Source organism: Drosophila innubila (assembly GCF_004354385.1).
Source record: "Drosophila innubila isolate TH190305 chromosome 3R unlocalized genomic scaffold, UK_Dinn_1.0 2_E_3R, whole genome shotgun sequence".
Classification (NCBI taxonomy): domain Eukaryota; kingdom Metazoa; phylum Arthropoda; class Insecta; order Diptera; family Drosophilidae; genus Drosophila; species Drosophila innubila.
In genome coordinates this window covers 19,536,351-19,555,944 of record NW_022995380.1, presented here as the reverse complement: position 1 = coordinate 19,555,944, position 19,594 = coordinate 19,536,351, and the positions used below count along the sequence as shown (strand labels likewise).

Here is a 19,594-nt window from a genome sequence, read left to right as displayed (position 1 = left end):
TTTATCAGACTTCCAAATGCTCAACTTCCTGTGACAAGGTTGGGGGCTTAATTTCATTAAAGTAAATAATCAGGGAGCGAGTTACATTTGCGGTTAGCGTTGCCAACAATTTAAATTTGTAACGGTTACATTTGGCAATTGCAATGCCAAAGTCAAAGCCACATTCAAATTGCCACCACAGAAATTACACAATTTGGCCATTAACGCCTTTTGGTTTGTTGTCTTCTTCTTCCTTTCAACTCAGCTCAACTCAACTCTTACCTTGACAATGAAATGGCTTCTCTCATCTGAATTGCTGTAATTCAATGTTGCAGTTGCAGTTGCAACTTGCTAGATTTTAATGCTGCCACAGACACACACAGAAAATGCAAATGAATTTCTGTTTAGTAGAGCAAAACAGCCGACGGGCCAAGTTAAGTAACAATTCACAACAATTCTCAGATTCTCCCATTGCGATAGACACACACATCAAAAGGGACTGATATGCATGTACAATATATAGTATAGTTTTACTATATACATGTAATAGTTACGAGACGAGTCTATGCCATAACCATAGCTCATATTATGTGTGCTGGTTTCGAGTAACTATTTTTTTTTATTATTGTGTTATTGTTTGATGTCATTGAACTTGAACTTGTTGGCCAGTTGAGGCCCCGGAGACGTCACATTGTATCTGTTTCTATTTCTATTTCTGTATTTCTGTATATACTTTTATCTGTTTTTTTTATTTGGGCATTTTATGCAAACTCTTGGCGTGAATATGCTAATTTCTTATATGTACAACAAGTTGTCGTTGTCGTCGCTCTAAAAACGTGTTCAAAATGCTAATTAATTAATGGCCAACAGATCGTTTCATATTTATGGCAATTAGTCGCGATTTGACCTAATTTGGTGTCAGCTGCCGTCTTAATTACAGTTAAAGTAGCCAAAAAATAAACAGGAAGTTTTTTTTTTTAAATTACAAATTATCAATAATTTTTTTTGAGTTTCTTACAATATAATGATTAATTTTATATAACACTTTACAAAATTACAATTTGAGTTTTATTTTTGAGCACAAATAATTATTATTTTTGAGCAATAAATTGGTATATTTTAAGCTCTTTTAAAGTTACGATAAGTGCATGTTTTTTTCTATTAAAGAATTATTTACAGTGCCTTTCATTTTAGCCATTTCATCTTTTTGAGAATTTACAACTTGGCGCCAATAAAAGTTGAGACAGGAGCCAACAAACTGACCATTTTCAGTGGCATTTGCGGTTCGTTGAGTCGCTGTTAGCCAGGCTTTAAGTTGGCTGCGTGCTAGAATACATTTTGACACTATTCAAGGCGGAAAGTCTTCTAGCGAAAGAATGGTAATTAGCCATGATGGTTGATGTCTTAGCAGGTAGTAAGAGTAGAAGCACTTTGCTTTTGCCTGTCGGCTCCATTTTTACACAGATCTTTATCACATGGTGCAATGACTTCCCACAGCTTTTCAATTGTGTAACTTTAGACCAAGTTGGTTTTCTTAGCTCGAATGCCTGGCCAAGCAGGGGGTTCAATCAACTCGCAGCCTGGCACCTTTACGCATGGCAAAGCCCTAAGAAGACCCCTCTCCAGTCTTCAGTCTCCAATCTCCAACTGTGGGTCATGTTAAGTCACTTAGCAACGGCCACTAAACTACGCGAACCACAACAGAGCGAAAGAGACAGAGAGAGGGGGAGAGAGAGAGTGAGGTAGAGAGAGAGAGGCAGAGAGACTTAGACATGGAATGAACTAATACCTTGTATAATTATCGCTTTGTTGATCTTTTGTTCTGTTCTTGGTTTGTGCGTTTTGGCCACATTGAATTTTATGCTTGAGCCAGCTTCTTCTGCTGCCAATTCTGCACTTGGCCAACACGCAACAACAACTGCCACTAGTAGCATTATCTATGCTGGCTAATCATTAGCTAAATGCCATGCCTGTCGTGGGAGTAGATACAAATCGCCAGCTGTCGATGTTGGCCAGAGGGGACAACATCTCTTTTTAGGGGGAAAGTAAAAAAAAAGGTAGGAGGTGGTGGGGGCAACGTTGGCGGCAAGCAATTAGCGCTTGAATGCCACGTGAATGTTTTACCAAATGAGGCAGACACATGGCTTGAAGCCGCACTTAATTGAATCGGCCACAAGCCAATAACGTTGCCCCAAACGTGAGAATTTGTATTTTCTGGACATTATCATCAATCTAACGTTTGTTTGTGGCCAAGTCAACAAAGCACCAATTTTATATGATATTTATAGTAAGTCTTTAAATGTATAATTTATTATTAATTGTTAAAATCATAACATTAATTGTGTGTTCGATATTTCTTTTATTTAAAATATTTATTATAATATGCTAGATCTAGCAATAATTATTATTAAATTCGAAATTGGATTTGGGAGTTGTATGTTAGTTATTCTCACTTGGACACCAAGTGAAACTCGAAGCTGTTGGCCAAATTCAAACTTAAATTCAAATTAATAAACAGTTACGCATGCGCAGCTTGCAACTTGTGGCAAACAGCAGAAAAGCAAAGATTAAATGGCCAACAAACTGACTGGCTGACTGGAAGACAGCAGTAGCGGATCTTCCCGCTCTGGACCAGGTCTTTGATTATAGATCTTGTCTGTAATTTTGGCAAAGAAAAAAACTCAAGTGGAGTCGACTTGACTTGGATTGCAATTGCAGTAATCAATGCGCTGTTATCAATAACAGCTAGCGGTGTAATAATTGAATGCAGAGAAGACAAAAGCAGCCAAAAGAAGAAAGAAGAAGACAGGAGAAATGGCAGAAGAAAGCAGGAGAGCAGCAAAGAGGCGTTGATCTTCACAACGACAATTTGTTTGTCTGCCTCCGTTAGAGGCCATAAGAATTTGTCTAAAATTCCACAAACAGAAATTATGATATATCTGGAGAGTGGTGCAAGTGGTGCCAGTGGTTCCACTTGTAGCTGTGATTAGCCATAGCCGAAAGGAATACGATTACAAATACGAACTGACAGGCAGATTGATGGCCCCAAAGGGGGCTCATTAAAGCCACGCAGAGCAATCAAAACAAATCAAGCCCAAGACAGGACACATAAAAACGGATAGGATAAGAAAAGACCAAGGCCTAGACCAGGGCTAGGATCACAAAACTGTGGGAAACTATGCATGGCCATTTTAACTGCTTAATTACAGCGCCTCAAGGTTAAGGCGGCAGACAGCAACAGCAACTGTGGCCTCTACTTGCAACTGGCAACTTGCAACTGGCAACTGACAGACTCAGACTCATTATTATCTATTAAGCAGTCAGATTTGCAGTCGATGGTTAAAAAGCAAAAGTTTTGCTGACTTGACTGACTCCTCTAATGACATTGCCTAGTTCAGGCCATAAATATGCATATGAGTTGGCCAACACAGCAATTACAATGCCCACATATAGACAGGTATCCAAGGATTGCCTAGACCTAGAGCTGTAGCTATTCCTTCCATCCTCAGTTCATGTCTTGGTAATTGTTTCATATGCATCTAAAGCAGGCAACAGGCAGCAATTTCACGGCAATACCTCGTCATGACCAACGGGCATAATTTACTTAGAACGAATCATGTCTAGGCTGCCTGGCAATAAAACACAGCGTCACGCCACAGTCAGAGCCATGGCCAAAGCCAAAGCCAGAGAGCCTTGCGCAACTGCATCCAATTTGGCCTAAACCAAAAGGAGCTGCGACGCGTCGTCGACGCCGACGTCTACATTGCTACCTTGTCCCCGACATAATCATGTTAAATTACTCGCAAATTCATTTGCTGTGCGCGGCGGCTGTTGCTGCTGTTGTTGCTGTTGTTGCTGTTGCTGCTGTTGTTGCTGCCTCCGTTGGGCGCATTGTTAGGGCGCCCCATGCCGCATGCCTCTTGGCTGCTTTCAACGCTGATGCATGGACATGATACGCTGCACAGTGGCTCACTTTACTAAAATCGATTGCAAAAATCGCTAGGTCTTGAAAAGAGTCAAACATCAAAATATCGTTCTAAGAATCAAATTTAAAATTTACTTTACATATTTTCCCAAAGGAAAAGGTAACCCAGAAAATCTGTTGTAATTGATTGTGAAATAAAATTAAAATAGCAATTATTTAGGGATGCCAAAGAAATCAAAACCAAACGAAAATATCTCAAAAATTTATGGAGTTTTGGAAGATATTCGGTTATTTTCGATTTCTGATTGAAATTTTTTAACAAAGTGCTCCAGATTAAAAGCTTTTTATCTCATTTAAAAACTCTCCGAAAATATACAATTTTAAGATATAATACTTCTCTCAAATGAGGACGATGTATTCTCAATACTTCAAACTAATTTTTGAAAATAATATGACAGTATGCACAGCAAAAGGAAAGGCGAAGTACTGATTTTTTAACTTTTAGAAAATTGTTAATATAAAAAAAAAAATTAAAACCTTCTATATAAATTACTTTCATCAAATCTTAATAGAAACATATTCAAATTTTGTTATGATTTTTGTGTATGATTTTTGACTTGATTTTGTAAGCAAATTTTTTGAAAATTAGCCACTGTGCGGTGGCACACACACACAGAGATAGACTGCAGTCGCTGTTTTGGCCATGATCTTGGACTCGGCTCTGTTCTTGGTCTTGGTCTTGGGTTGTTAGCTTGTCGCTCACTCCATATTGATCGACCCGGCATTATGGAAATTATGTGATCAAGGCCATAGAAAATGGAAATTGTTTTCGCAACAACAACAACAACAGCAACAGCAGCAACAGCAGAAGACAAAATTTGCATGGCTCTTTGCTTAGTTGCAGTTGCAGTTGCATGCCCCTTCCTGGCATAATTTCTGTTTTCCTGCCATTGCATAATTGAGGCAGTCAGTGCAATTATAGTTCGATTTATTGCATGTGCAGCATGTGCAGCCATAGGGTGCATTGTTCTAGCCAAGATCATTGTAAACTTGGCTCTAATTACGTTTCGCTATTGTCAAACCAAAGAAAGCAGAAGAATTGCAACTGGCATTGCGTTTGTTGAGCTTATCAGTTGGCCATATATCTTGGCTCTTTCTCTCTCTTACTAAGATGTGGGATGTGGCATGTGGGTGTGCAACAGAATGTTGCAGCTGCTGCTGCTGCTGCTGGTCACCAAAGTAGCGGTAAAGTAGTCGCTGCCGCGTTTGGCAAACGCACAACACACAGCACACAACACACAAAAATGGCGCATGGGGGACCAATAACAACAACAACAACAAACCATTTGGGATGCCAAAGTAAGATTTGTGTTTATTTTGTAATCTTTGAAATATTTGTGGCATGGCAAATATTTCACTTTGGCCGCTGCTGCGTCGTTTCCGCGTGGCAAGATCGAAGAATTGAAAAAAAAAACTAGTAGAAAAGAATACAAGTGAGTGAGCCCGACTGAGATTGACCCTGTATATATTTTACAAATCGCAGCTAATTCCTTTGGACTGGAAAAAATTTAATGAATAATATCCGAGTATACTTAAGTTAACGTGTTAAGTTAACGATTTGCGGATAAAAATTTTTATATAAAATTTATGAAATATATACAGAAAGCTACAAACGAAATTTCATGACTCTAGCTCTTAGAGTTTCTGAGATCTTAGATGGATTATTCAGACGGACATGATTATATCAACTTGGTTCGACATATATTCTGTATAGTAATTTTTGGGCAAACTTTATAGACCCTTTGTTACTTTTGCAGTACAGGGTTGAAAAAGGAACGATTGCTATCAACAAAATATTTAGCAAAACTTCCACTTTTCACATGCCTCTGTGGCACAGAGTCGATGTCCCCCGCCTGCTATCTGCAGCCACCTACAGTACTAAATAATAAAGCGTAACCAGCAAAAGGCGTGCCCGTTTCCTTAGCCTGGTCAGAACTGGCTAAGACAGCGTCCGAGTCGAAGTCAAAGACGAAGTCCGGAGACAGAGTCAAAGTCTAGGCCTACTTATGTAAGTAAAGCCTGCTAGTGGCTTGTATTTTATGGTTTGTGTACACATTTTTGCACACATGCGCGACCGGGTCATTCAACTTGCCGCAGCAGCAGCAACAGCAACAACAACAGCAGCAAAAGCAACGGCAGCAACAGTCATCCAGCCATGGCCATGGTCGAGATGCGAGGCAAGCGTGCGCGCTTTCCTAGAATAAACAAAATGCACGACTCTCGCGACAGCAACAACAACAACAGTCACAGCAACAGCAACAACAGTCACAGCAACAGCAACCAACGCCGCCAACAACTTTGGCTTGGCTTGAAGCTATTGCCCATGTGAATGTAGCTGTAAGCTGTAAGCTGCAGCCAAATCAACACCAGCAACAACAACCACTGACTGACTGACTAACTGACTGACTGACTTCTGTTTGTTGGACCGACACGACCATGTTTGATGTGTACCATCAGCAAGTCAAACGGCGACTCATGCGTCTTGGTCATCATCTTGGTCATCATGTTGTTGATGCTGCCTCCAACACCGACAACGGCTGAAACTCCTGCAACGACTGCAACTCTTAGTCGTATGTGGCATGTTTTAGTTGTTGCACTTGCAGCGTTAAATTGTTGCATAAGTTTGCATTACAAGGCGGCCAACTGGGAACTACAAAGATGCATAGATGCTACACAGAAAAAAATAAAGGATTTCGGTATAAAACTACCACAATGTATTGTCAAAAGTACGTTAATTCTGGATTTTATTTCAAGCACAATTATTCATTTGAATTTCAGCAAGTATTGGATTTCGGGGTACAGTAAATTGTTTTTTAGTTAGATCAAGTATTCTAGGCTTCTTTAATTTTTATTTTTAATGTTGACCCATTGCCATTTTATTAGAATATTGTCTTAATATAATAAAATACATTCTTAAATCAGAAATTTTATATTTGAATTTTGTTTGATTATTTTTTTGAGTGTAGATACTAGATACTGCGCATACTGGCATACTCTGCTAGACTAGGAACTACGGACTCTGCCTGCGAACCGGCTGCATGATTGACTCCCATTGCCAAGTCCAGCTAATGTTGCTGCCTCTCTCTTTCGCTCTTCCTTCCTCCCTCTCTCACTCTGTTTTCCACAGTTACTCCACCTAGCAATCCTTAACAGTTAATGTGTGAATTTTTATGCGTTGCCAGGTTTCGGTTCGTGGTCTGGTGTTGTTCTTACCGCATAAAATGTAATTTACATCCGTTAGTTTGAATGAGTGAGACGTACATGCCACAAGTCTCCTGCCTCATGCCTCCTGCCCCATATACTTTGCCGCTGCTGATGCATTGCAACTGCCGCTCTGATTTGCTGCTGCTGTTGTTGCTCTTTTGGCCAGGCCAAGAGCATGCTTATAAGCACTTGCCGTTACAATTTGCATTGTTATCTCGACTGCATTTTGCTTGGCCAATTGCTGGTAGGTTCAGTTTCCAGTTTATCCTGTGGGACCTCCCAGCTATGCGGAAATTCACATTTGAAAGATATGTGCAGAATTGTCAACCCTTCAACTAAACGCAATTAATCAAAAGTTGCTTACCCAACAGCAGTAACAACAGCAACAACTGCTACAACAACAAAGCCATTCATTATAAAATGCAATTTGTCAAATTATTTTACCTGCTGCTGCTGCAGTTGCTGCTGCTACTTAGGCATGTTGCTGTCGTGCTCGTAAACGCCACCGCAGCAACAAGTGACCGCCAAGTTGCTTGCAACTCGTGTTGCCGGCTAACTGTCAGCTTAAACAATTTGTTTGAGCCATTTTTTAGCCCAGTGTGTGGAAAACACACACAAACACACACACACACACACACACATCTTGGCTGAAAATCCTCAGGGCAAACAAGGCATGCCTAGAACTTGCTACGTGCCATTATTACTTGGCTTTTTCTCTAGCTACTCTTGTTGTTGTTGTTGCTGCATTTTGATTATGTGGTAATAACACGTTGCACGCACACAAAGCCGAGCACTGGCTGCTCTTGTTGTTGTTGCTGTTGCTGTTTTTGCTGCAATTTGTTGCTGTTGCTGTTGCATGCTGGCCAGCGGCATTCTGGCCCTGTTATCAAACGAACGCTGGCCTATCAACGACGGCCTACGCAAGTTTGAAGCCACGTCTAATTTCAATTGCATGCAGCTACAATTAGAGTCTGGCATTCTGGCTGTAATAGATAAATTAATTTATTATACTTACTCGTAGTCATGACTAACGGATATGGCCATCATAAAATTCTGCCATAATAGAGTAGAAAACTCAAAATAATAATATAATAATCAAGCCTAATCTGAAGATTCCATAAACTTGTATTATATAAACTAGGAAGCTAGCACAAATAAACTTAATAGTACATTATATATTTTATTTGTTATATTAAGTTCAAGAGAAAAGAAAATTTGAATTAAATTAAATATTTCAATTAGTTAGTACATCAATTAGTATATTAATTTAATTATTTAATACAATAATTATTAATTCAATTGATTCACAATTATTAATCAAATTTATCTTTAATTTTCTCTTACAGCTCCACTACAGGAATACACTGAAATTCAACAATATCCAGGTAAGTTAAATTTAATTTGAAAATACACAAATCAAAATAAATTGAACATTGCATTGACACAGCTTATAATACAATTATGATAGTTTAAATTGAACACTAATTGAGGCTTGCTATAAGCTGCTAATCAGCTAAATGTGATCCGACCAATAGCTCTTGACCCAAAGCAGTTTGCCCAAACGGTGGCAACGGGGCGTATGCGCATTATTAGGCTGTTAGCTGAGGTGTGAAAAGACAAACGAAAAATACAAAAAAAAAAGAAACAAAGAAATAAACGCTGTTTTACGAGCTTAATGCCCAAAACGTGAGCGACAGCTACACAAAGACAAAAGATTTCAATCAAAAAATCGTCTAGCCAGACCAACAACAATGACAAAGAGCTAACAGAATTGTAGACTGACGTAGACTAAGACGGCGTAAGAGTTGAGGTGCCATTGCAAGTCGAGCTTAACGTGTTAATAATGTGATGTGAAATTTATTGCGGGTGGACGACACTAACTTGGGTAGTCCAACAAACCAGTAGCTGGTGTATGCTAAACAAGTTGAGTTGTGTGTGTGTTTAATGACTCTGATGAGCCATAAAAGTTATCTATTGCCGTACGTATTATGACAGTTGATGGCGCTTGGCTTACAGTTAATTTATGGCCGAAACGACACAGTAGCACACATGAGCTTGACTTGAATGCATAACTGATGCTAGGGAATTTCTACATTAACTAGTTGATAAAGCGAGTACTTCTATTCATTGTTCTTTGGGCAATTGTTCCCAGGAACTGCTCCAGTTAAATGTCTAGGCAGTAGTTATTATTAATAAATCGCCAACTTTCTTTTGGGTTCTTTTTTTATTAATACAGAAGGCTGCTACTACAACTATGCGCATTACAATGAGGGTGACCGTATTATGACCAATGAGCCATGTCTTAACTGCACCTGCCACAATCGCATGCTCATGTGCTACCTTAGAGTCTGCCCCTTCACAAAGCCCATTGGTCACGATTGCATTGTGGAGAAGCGCGAGGATCAATGCTGTCCCATCATTACCTGTCCAGAGGGTAAGTTGTTCAAATCTATTTCCATTAAGACATCTGTTTTACGTGAAGATATTCCAGTGCCTGTTAATGTGCCCTATCATACTCCCGAGCCGGGCACTGAGTTGAGCATTCCTGAGAAGTTTGGCTGCAGCATTGAGGAGAAGTTCTACCCGGAAGGCGCCCAGGTGCCGTCGAATCCGAATAAGCCCTGTGAGCTCTGTTATTGTATTAACAATCAGACCAAGTGTGTTATGCAGGAGTGCACATTGCATGTTGATGGCTGCACGCCCATCTACAACAAGGGTTCCTGTTGTCCCGTTCGCTACAGTTGCGGTAAGTAATCCTTGGTGAAATCTTCCCAAATATATCTACAGCTGTAGTCTTTCCTACAGACCATGAGAACGATGTGCTTGAGCTGGAGGATCAGTCGACAGCAACGACGACAGTACGTCCAACTCCTGGCTTTATTCTTACCACAACCATGACTCCGCCAGTGTCCACGGATTGCATCCACGATGGCGATCTCTTTGCTGATGGTGCCTCCATCAGGGGCAAGAATGCTTGTGAGCATTGCTACTGCATGCGTGGTGACATTGTCTGTGCCGTCCAAGAGTGTGAGATGCCTATGATGAGCACGGCCAGTGGAAAGGCCTGTCGTGCCATGCCCGCTGCCGAGGGAGAGTGCTGTCCCAGCAATTATATCTGCGAGGATGACAGCGCCACCACCGAAATTGTTGAGATCACCACACAAGAGATTAGACACGATGAGGATGTTATTACCACATCTGCTCCAGTCAAGGATATTCACGGTGAAATACCCAAGGAAGATGTTGATCTGCAGGAGCACATTGATGATGAGGAGAAGATCAAGGATGAGTCCACTGAGGGACCAGCTGAGGAAGCTGGCAGCGGTGAAATCGACACAACATTTGCTCCCGAGCCAGAGGATAAGAAGAAAGAGAAGGAACCTGAGGTTTCTACTGTTGTTACTGACACTCGTATTGATACTCCACCTGAATCATCCACGGCCGCATCTGAAGAGGAAGGCAGCGGTGAAGAGGTTAAGGTCACACCTGAGGAAGGAAGCGGAGAGGAGGAAGCTGTCAAGGCCACGACAACAACGGCTCCTAAGGCAACAAGTGACTCAGAGAAAGAGATTGCTAAGCCAACTACGCCAGCTACGGCAGAAGAAGATAGGGAGAAGGCTACAACACCTACATCCAGCGAAGAAGAAGATGTTGTCAAGGCTACAACTCCAGAAACCGAAGTCAGCAGTGAGGAAGATGAGATCGTCAAGGCTACTACTCCAGCAAAGGAAGTCAGCGAAGAAGATGAGATCGTCAAGCCTACTACTCCAGCTAAGGAAGTCAGCGAAGAAGATGAGATCGTTAAGCCTACTACTCCAGCTAAGGAATTCAGCGAAGAAGATGAGATCGTCAAGGCTACAACTCCAGCCGGAGAAGAACATGATGAACAAGATACTGCTAAGCCTGCTACTTCAATTGAGGATGAAATTGATGAAGAGGATACTGTCAAGGCTACAACTACTGCTCCAGAAATTAGTGGGGACAAGGATGTCGAGCAAGCAACCACTCCCGGCAAGGAAGTCACAACTGATGATGAAATCGTCAAGGCGACAACTCCTGCTAAGGATACCAGTGCCGACGATGATATCATTAAGGCGACAACTCCCTCCGAGGAAGTCAGCGAAGAAGATGAGATCGTTAAGGCTACAACTCCCTCCAAGGAAGTCAGCGATGACGATGAAATTGTTAGGCCAACAACTTCTGCCAAGATCGATGCTGATGATGAAATTGTCAAGGCTACAACTCCAGCTAAGGATGAAGATGAAATCGTCAAGGCTACAACTCCTGCTAAGGCAACTAGCGAAGAAGATGAAATCGTCAAGGCTACAACTCCTTCCGAGGAAGTCAGCGAAGATGACGAGATCGTTAAGGCTACAACTCCTTCCGAGGAAGTCAGTGAAGACGATGAGATTATCAAGCCAACTACTCCATCCAAGGAAGTCAGTGACGAAGAAGAAATCGCCAAGAAAACAACTCCCGCGAAGGAAGAAGAAGACAGCGTGCAGGCAACAACTCCAGCTAAGGCAGCTAGTGAAGAAGATGAAACCGTTAAGGCTACAACTCCAGCTAAGGCAGCTAGTGAAGAAGATGAAATCGTCCAGGCTACAACTCCTTCAGAGGAAGTCAGCGAAGAAGATGAGATCGTTAAAGCCACAACTCCCGCCAAGGAAATCATTCCTGATGATGAATTTATCAAGGTTACAACCCCAGCCGGAGCCGAGTCTCTTGAAAAGGAAACTGACAAAGCTCCCACCTCCGATGAGGACACTTTGCAAGCTACAACTCCAGCAAGAGATATTAGCGAAGAAGACAAGGATATTATCAAACCCAGCGCGGGTCCCAGCGATGAAGAACAAATCGTTCCAGTCACAACGACCGAGGATATTAGCGGAGAAGACGATACGTCCAAGACTACAACTCCAGCTAAACAAGACGACATTGAGATTACAAAGTCTACCACCGCCAAGACTGTGGAAGATCAGACTGAAAGCTCTACTGACATCTCAGCAGACAAAGATGTTGAGAAAGTCGAAGATGTTTACACAACAACAGCGGGCTCCCAGATTCCATCCTCCTCTACTGAAGGCATCAGTACCGAGGAGAGCACTTCGGATGAAGAAAAACCTGTGGAGGAGAGCAGCACAGCCGGTCCAATACTTCCTGGTGATAAGGAAGAGCAACCCACTACCGTACCCGCAGTCGAAAGCGATAAAAAGGAAAGTGATGAGACGGAAGTCGATAAGGAACAAACCGAGCAACCCAAGAAGGGAGAAGTGGACTCAACTACCGACAAAGTCACAACCCCTGAAAAGGCTGATGAAGATACAACTGAGACAGAAAAAGAAATTGTGTCATCTACCAGTGTACCATTGGGTGAGCACAAGCCAACCACTGAAGGCTCCGCCACAGAGAAGGATGAGGAGCAAACTACACAAGCTGCTCCTGCCAAGTCTGATATTGCTCCCGCTGTCGTGGATGTGGATGAAACGACTGCCCAACCTGAAACAAGCGAAGGAACCTCAACTGCCAAACCAGGCTCAGTTTACCTGCCACCTTCGTCTCCAGATACCGACTCTCAGGAGCCTGATGAGACCAGTACCGAAATCGGAGAAGAAAATGTCACTGCATCAACAACTCAGAAGGAAACACCGAAACCAACCGAGGGTAAACCAGAAGTACCATCCGTTGATACCCGCACCGACTTTGTTGTCGAGAAGACAACCTTGCCTCCCAGTGCTGACGAAGAAACCACTTCAGCAACTCTACCCGACATGCAGCTGCCATCTGTCATTCCCGGAGAGGGCGATTGCTTGGTGGAAGGCAAGACCTATGCCAATAATACCGAAGTACCAGCAACAACACCTTGCGATGTATCCTGCACGTGCGTTAGCAGCATTGTTTCCTGCAAGGCAATGGAATGCAAGATACCCGAGGATAGAGAGAAGTGTGTCCTGGCTACTGATCTTCTTGATGGTTGCTGTCCAACCTACATTTGTGAAGACTCTGACTCTACGACTCCTAAGGCCGATGTTAGTACTCCTGAAGACAAGTCCACAACTGTTAAGCCTGAGACAAGTGCGAAGCCTGTGGATGTTGTCGATGAGGAAGATGTGTCTACAAGTACTGAGAAGGTACCTGAGGATGTCATTATGCCTTCTGGCATTACTGAACAACCAATGTCTCATGTCAAGCCCGATGAAGAGGTTCCAGTAACTACTGCAATTCCCCAACTGGACGAGATCACGACAGAGAAGGAAGTCAAGAAGCCGACTAAGGAAGAGATTCCTTCAGAAAAAGATGATGATGAAATTGTATCCGCAACTGCTGCTCCTGAGATCAAGAAGGATGTTCAAAAGCCTGCCGAGAAAGAGCCTCAAGCTGAGGATGATAAGGAAACTGAGGATGACATGGTCTCCTCAACTGCTACACCAGCTATTGATGAAACCAAGAAACAACCTACTCACGAAGAAGCCACAACACCCGCTCCAGTTGCCGATGATACACAGAAGGAGATTGAAGATACTTTGGCTGCTACAACAGTTGCTCCGGTTTCGAAGGAGGAAGAGAAACCAACCGAGGAAGAGAAGCCTACTGAAGAGAAGACTGAAGCGCCAGAAAGCGAGACTGAGGATAAGGTTTCTCCAAGTGTTGCTACTCCTACATCCGAAGAAGCATCTACAGAAACTTCTGAGGAAGAGGCCTCATCTACTGAAGCATCTGTCGATGGTGATAAACCAACTGATGAAAAGATCCCAGCATCATCAACTCCTGCACCAACTGAAGTTGATATTACGGAAAAACTCACAACTTTGGCTCCAACTACTGATGATTCTAAGCCTTCTGTCGAAGAGGACGAAAAGGTGCCATCCGGAGAAGAAAGCACTGAAGACAGCAGTGCAGCTACAACAGCTCGTCCAGAGACCGAGGGAGACCAAGACAAGAAACTGTTTGAGGAAGCCCCACTGCCAACCCCCGCTGCTCCTGCAGAAGCAGATAAGGATGTTGAGCATCCAGCAGACAAGGAAACTAGTACCGAGGCTGATATTGAGCAGGAACCAACCAAGGAAACGGATCAAGACAAGAATCTGTTTGAGGAAGCCCCACTGCCAACACCCGCTGCTCCGGCAGAAGCAGATAAGGATGTTGAGCATCCAGCAGATACGGAAAAGGAATCTGATACGACAACCAAGGCTACAATCTCTGAGGAAGAGAAGGAAACATCGGAAGATATTTCCACATCTGCTCCCGAAGTCACCAAAGATGAAGAAGAAAGTACCTCTGTACCTGTTGCATCTGATGAAGATGACGTCTCGAGCACTGAAAAGGTTTCTATTGACAAGGATGCTAAGGATAAGGCTACAACTGTTCCTCCAACCTCCGAAGATGAAGTATCTACCGTTTCTCAACTTCCTGAAGATGTTCACGATGAACAATCGACCACAACTGTGGCTTCTTCCGTACACAAAGTTACAACGAAACCATCTGAAGATGAGTCTTCAACGGCCGCTCCAGAAAAGACTGGAATTGTATCCGAGCCCACCGTCACAGTTTCTTCACCTGCTGCTGACAAAGATGAGTCTGACAAGGAATCAACAACTGCCTTACCAGCTGAGGATGAAGAAGATAAATTGGATGCTAGTACTGTCAGTCCTGCTCATGATGAAATACTATCAATACCGGAAGACAAAATTGATGAAAAACCAATTAAGCCAATTACTACCGATACTAAGAAACCAGAAGATGAGTCTGTTTCATCTGAACCATCTTCAACAGAGGCTGGCATTGAAAAGGAAACTGAAATTCCCTCGATCTCAACATCGCCATCAACTGAGGAGAAGGATCACGAAGACAAGACTGAGAATGCTGATGAAGAACACCTATCCTCAACAGAGAAAACTACTTCAGAAGAGCCTACTTCTGAGGAGGAAGCACCATCGACTTCAGTACCACATACGATTACCGCTTCGACATCTGCTCCTTCCGTCCATGATGAAGAACACAAAGACACCGAAGATATCACAACGGCAGTTCCCTCCAAGGCAACCGACGAAGACACAACATCTGCATCCGAGGAGATCGATGTGGACTCTAAACTTGCAACAACCATTAGTCCAAGCGTTCCTAATAAGGATGAAGAGAAGCCTGAAATCGAAGCCTCATCGACTGCATTGCCAACTACTGAGGGAGACAAGGAAATTCCAGAAGACAAAATTGATATTACAACTGCTGTTCCTATTCCCGAAGAGGAGAAACCTGCAGAAAAAGAGAAACCAGTTAGCATGGACATTTCAACAGATGCTCCATTTGTGGAAGATGTTTCGACAGAGTCTGAAGAGGAACTCCAAGATAAACTACCATCAACGACAACCAAATCTCCGGTTGATAAGGTCACAGAATCTACGACTAAAATTCCATCTGATGATGAAATTGAATCAGGCAAATTCACAACGGTTGCACCTTCTTCTGGAGAAGCCTCATCGAAACCAGATGATGAAAAGACACCTGCCGAGGAGGAAAGTACCGAAGACATTCTTGCTGCAACAATTGCTGTGCCACAGAGTACTGAAGATAAGAAGGAACCACCATTGCCAACGAGAGCGCCTACGGCTGAACCAGAGAAGGAAACCACGAGTCCAGCTTCATCTGAGAACGAAGTTGAATCCGATGAAGCAACTGAGCCTCCATCTTCAGAAGAGGAAGGTGAACAAATATCCCATGACGTCTTGCCTACAGCTGCTCCAGCTGATGACCAAACCAAGCAGGAAGGGGACAAAGCAGATTCAACAACTGTACAACCAATCGAAGAAGAGGAGGGTGTCAAGGAGCCTAAGCCCGAAGAGGGTATTGTTTCCACCACAGATGCTCAGCCATCAGAGAGCGGTAAACCATCTGAGAAGGAACCTTCAGCTACAATTGCACCATCTAAGGATGCACATGATGAAATTGAGCCTGCGACTGAAAAACCATCCGAAGAGGAAGATGAAGATAAGAAGATTGCATCTACCCCTGTGCCAACTGAAGAGGAATCAGAGCAACCATCGACAACCGCTGCCACTTCCATCAAGGCTGAAGGCACAACTCCATCTGCTGATGACAAGATCGATGTTACCACAGCTCCTGCAGCTGCTCCTGGTGCTCAAGATGATGATACAGAGGATACCACAGCGAAACCAGCTGTTGATAAGACTGAAGAAACTGGTGAACCCGTTAAAGATGGCATCACAACTCCCAAATCTGAGGAAGAAAAAGAAGCTGCACCAATTCCAACCACATTCAGAACTCCAGTTGACACTACTCTCTCTCCAATTCATGTTCCTGATGCTGAGGAAGTCGACAAGAAACCCATTGAAGATGTTATGTCACAAACGATTGCTCCCGAAACCGAGGAAGATGCCGAATCTGCCACAACTTCTGCTGAAGATGCTGACAAGACTCCAGTTACTGTTACAGTTGCTCCTGCTGCTCATGACATTGAAGCAACCAGCGAAGTCAGCAAACATCCATCTGCCACAGAAGATGTGGGTAAGGAAACCACAGAGCCAAGTGCTGTTGAGCATGAGGATACCACTGATGAGGCTGCTGGTGCCAAGCTGAAACCACCAACGCCAGCGCCAACTGCCGATGAGGTTCCAACCAAGGCACCTGTCGAAGAGGGCACAGAGACCCCAGCTCAAGAACCCGACTCTGAGGAGCACACTGTTAAGCCAGCCGAGGAAGCAACCTCCACAGCAATTCCAGCTGTTGTCACAAGCTCAGATTCCTCCGAAGAGGGTGACGAATCTGCTGAATCGGAAGAGGCGCACACTCCAGCATCTGAGATTCCTCACAAGGAAGAGGATAGCGATGAATCAGTAGAGGATGGTACTGAGGCTGCTCCAGAGAAACCAGAACACGACGAGACAGCTGTTCCAGCCGTGGATGCAACAACAGCTGCTGCTGTTACAGAGAGCTCCAGCGAGGAATCCGCCACCAAACAGCCTGAAATTGACAGTATTATGACGGTTCATCCGTTGTTTAGCCATCATATCACCAGCACCACAAAGGCACCAGTTATCGACGACAGGGTCTCAGTTGATCAGACTGAAGCTGCTCCAGCCAAACCAAGCACCGAGACATCGACAACAGAAACTCCACTCACGACTACAGTGGCATCCAGTGCAGGACACGAACCCATTACACCACCTTCCTATGGCCAACAACCACAGTATCCATCATATCCTGAAGACGAATACGATGAGGAAGAGGTATTTGGTCCTGGCACCTGTCGCTATGCTGGCAAGATCTATGTATCGGCTCAGCAAATTCCACGCGACGATCCTTGCGATTTCTGCTTCTGCTTTAGAAGCGACATTATTTGCTTGCAACAATCTTGTCCGCCTCCAATTTCTGGTTGCCACGAGGAGCCCATCTCTGGCTTCTGTTGTCCACGCTACGAGTGTCCTGTGTCCATGGCCGCTGTGCTAAATATAACGACAAGCACAACAACCACAAGCACCACACTGCCACCACATTTCCTGAACTACTCTCATGGTGATGCTGTGAAACACACTGGCTGCCTAATCAACGGCAGATCTTATAAGGTGGGCGAACCCATCGAATCAACGAGTGGTCCCTGCATCAGTTGCACGTGAGTAGAAACTAGCATTATCCTAATTCGAATATTTCTTATTAAAAAATATATTTTTATTGCAGCTGCGGCGGAGATGGCAACATGAAGTGCGATCCACAGCAATGCGTGCCGGAGCCAACGATGCGGCACGTGTTGGCTGCCGCTACGGCTCACCGCAAAAGATGAACCACCAGCCATGCACACTAAATATAATTTTAACTAATTTTTAAGCACTGCAAACAAAACAATCACAACAGAAAACAGAAACAGACGAACAAATCAGACCCAAATTGCACCCACAGCGCTGCGTTCCTCACGTTTTTTATCTGAAGGAACAGGAAAATACACTCAGAAACAGAAACAGACACAGAATCAGAAACAGAACCAGAACAAAAAAAATCACACAATAATATTTACTAAGGTGCCAAAACTGGTGAAATTAATGCAACAACACACTTGATTAGATCCGCTTAAGAATAGATCGAATGTTTAATTCTCCTTTCGATTTACTGATTCCATATAGACTTGCACATTTTTCAATTTTAATTCCAATTTGTTTCGAAATAGGTTACGTGACGAAGCAACCAGTGATATTGTACTGTATACATAGTATAGGTGCAATTAATTTAGAACGCGCTCACTAAAAAAAATCAATTATGAACTTATGTATTTGAATTACACCCGTGTAGCAATTCCATAATCAAACGTTATGACGCGCCTTGTAAAGTTGTTTTTTGTGATTCCCCTTTATAAAATGCAATCGCTTTCAGGAGACTCAACCCTAACCTAACATTTGTGGGGGTTCCCAATTAATGATTTTACGAAGCCTCAAAATTTGTTTATGAACAGAAAAAAGCCGTTTCTTTTATGTTTGTTTCAATAGCAATACTTTTCTTTAATGCGCTTTTATAGTATTTTAGTCACTTTATTTTAAACATTATTATTTTTTGTGTATAATTGTTGCTTCTAGTCTTCTTTTGTTGTAAGAGCAACGAAATTCGCCTGACAAAACGCGCACAATGAGATCAAATCAGATCAGTTGAATTGAATTGATTTGAGTTGATATAATTATGTCGTCTATGAACTTTTCCAAGCTTTTATACTTTTATATACAACAATATGTGTAAAATGAAGAACCGAACGAAACTAGTTTTTATAGCAATTTTACAAACGAACCACGAATTGCATAGTTTTTAATCGATTGAATTTAAAGTTTACGTCATTTGCACGCACAAATCCATCTGTGGTAGGAATGAAAAGTAATTTAACTTAATAAATGTGTTTTTTTAGGTCAACAGATGATGGAAACTAAACTTGCTAATCGAATCTTGTGTAGGCTAATTTCTATTGCTCGACTGATTGAAATATGACCAATTTAAACAATAAATATGATATGAAAGTAGGCGATAATTTTGTAAACTAATTTTTTTGTAATATCTGCGAGTCGCAAATGGTATTAACATATAAACAATATAACAACAAATTTTTTGCATCAACAAATTTCAGTCGCTTGAGCATTAAAAAGAATGCCGAAAATTCGATACGTAAAACACACAATAAATATGAACAACAATTAGATTTACATAATCTCTAAATATAGTTACAGTTTTTAAGTATTTAACTATAAAAATAAATAAATAAATTTTAATGTAGAACTTATTTATTTGATATGTCTTTTAAGAACAGCTCTTGTGTTTCCATAATTATCGTAATTTATATGCAAGCTTTCTTTGTAATCTTATAAATAAATACAACGCTTTTTATTGAAATGTACAAACTGGGTGTGTTGGTGCTTATAGACAATATTCTAGAAATTC

At 42.4% G+C, this 19,594-nt stretch overlaps 1 protein-coding gene across 1 annotated transcript in view; it reads left to right on the top strand.

Annotated features, from left to right (window-relative positions):
• The window catches only part of LOC117792826 (titin), a 43,560-nt gene extending 24,018 nt beyond the window's left edge, over positions 1 to 19,542 (top strand). The window contains exons 3-7 of the mRNA XM_034633112.1: positions 8,515 to 8,553; positions 9,405 to 9,602; positions 9,660 to 9,914; positions 9,974 to 17,795; positions 17,861 to 19,542. Coding sequence (XP_034489003.1) covers positions 8,515 to 8,553; positions 9,405 to 9,602; positions 9,660 to 9,914; positions 9,974 to 17,795; positions 17,861 to 17,963 — 8,417 coding nt within the window. The 3' untranslated portion in view covers positions 17,964 to 19,542. The remainder of the gene's footprint in view (positions 1 to 8,514; positions 8,554 to 9,404; positions 9,603 to 9,659; positions 9,915 to 9,973; positions 17,796 to 17,860) is intronic.
• The last annotated feature ends 52 nt before the right edge of the window (positions 19,543 to 19,594 follow it).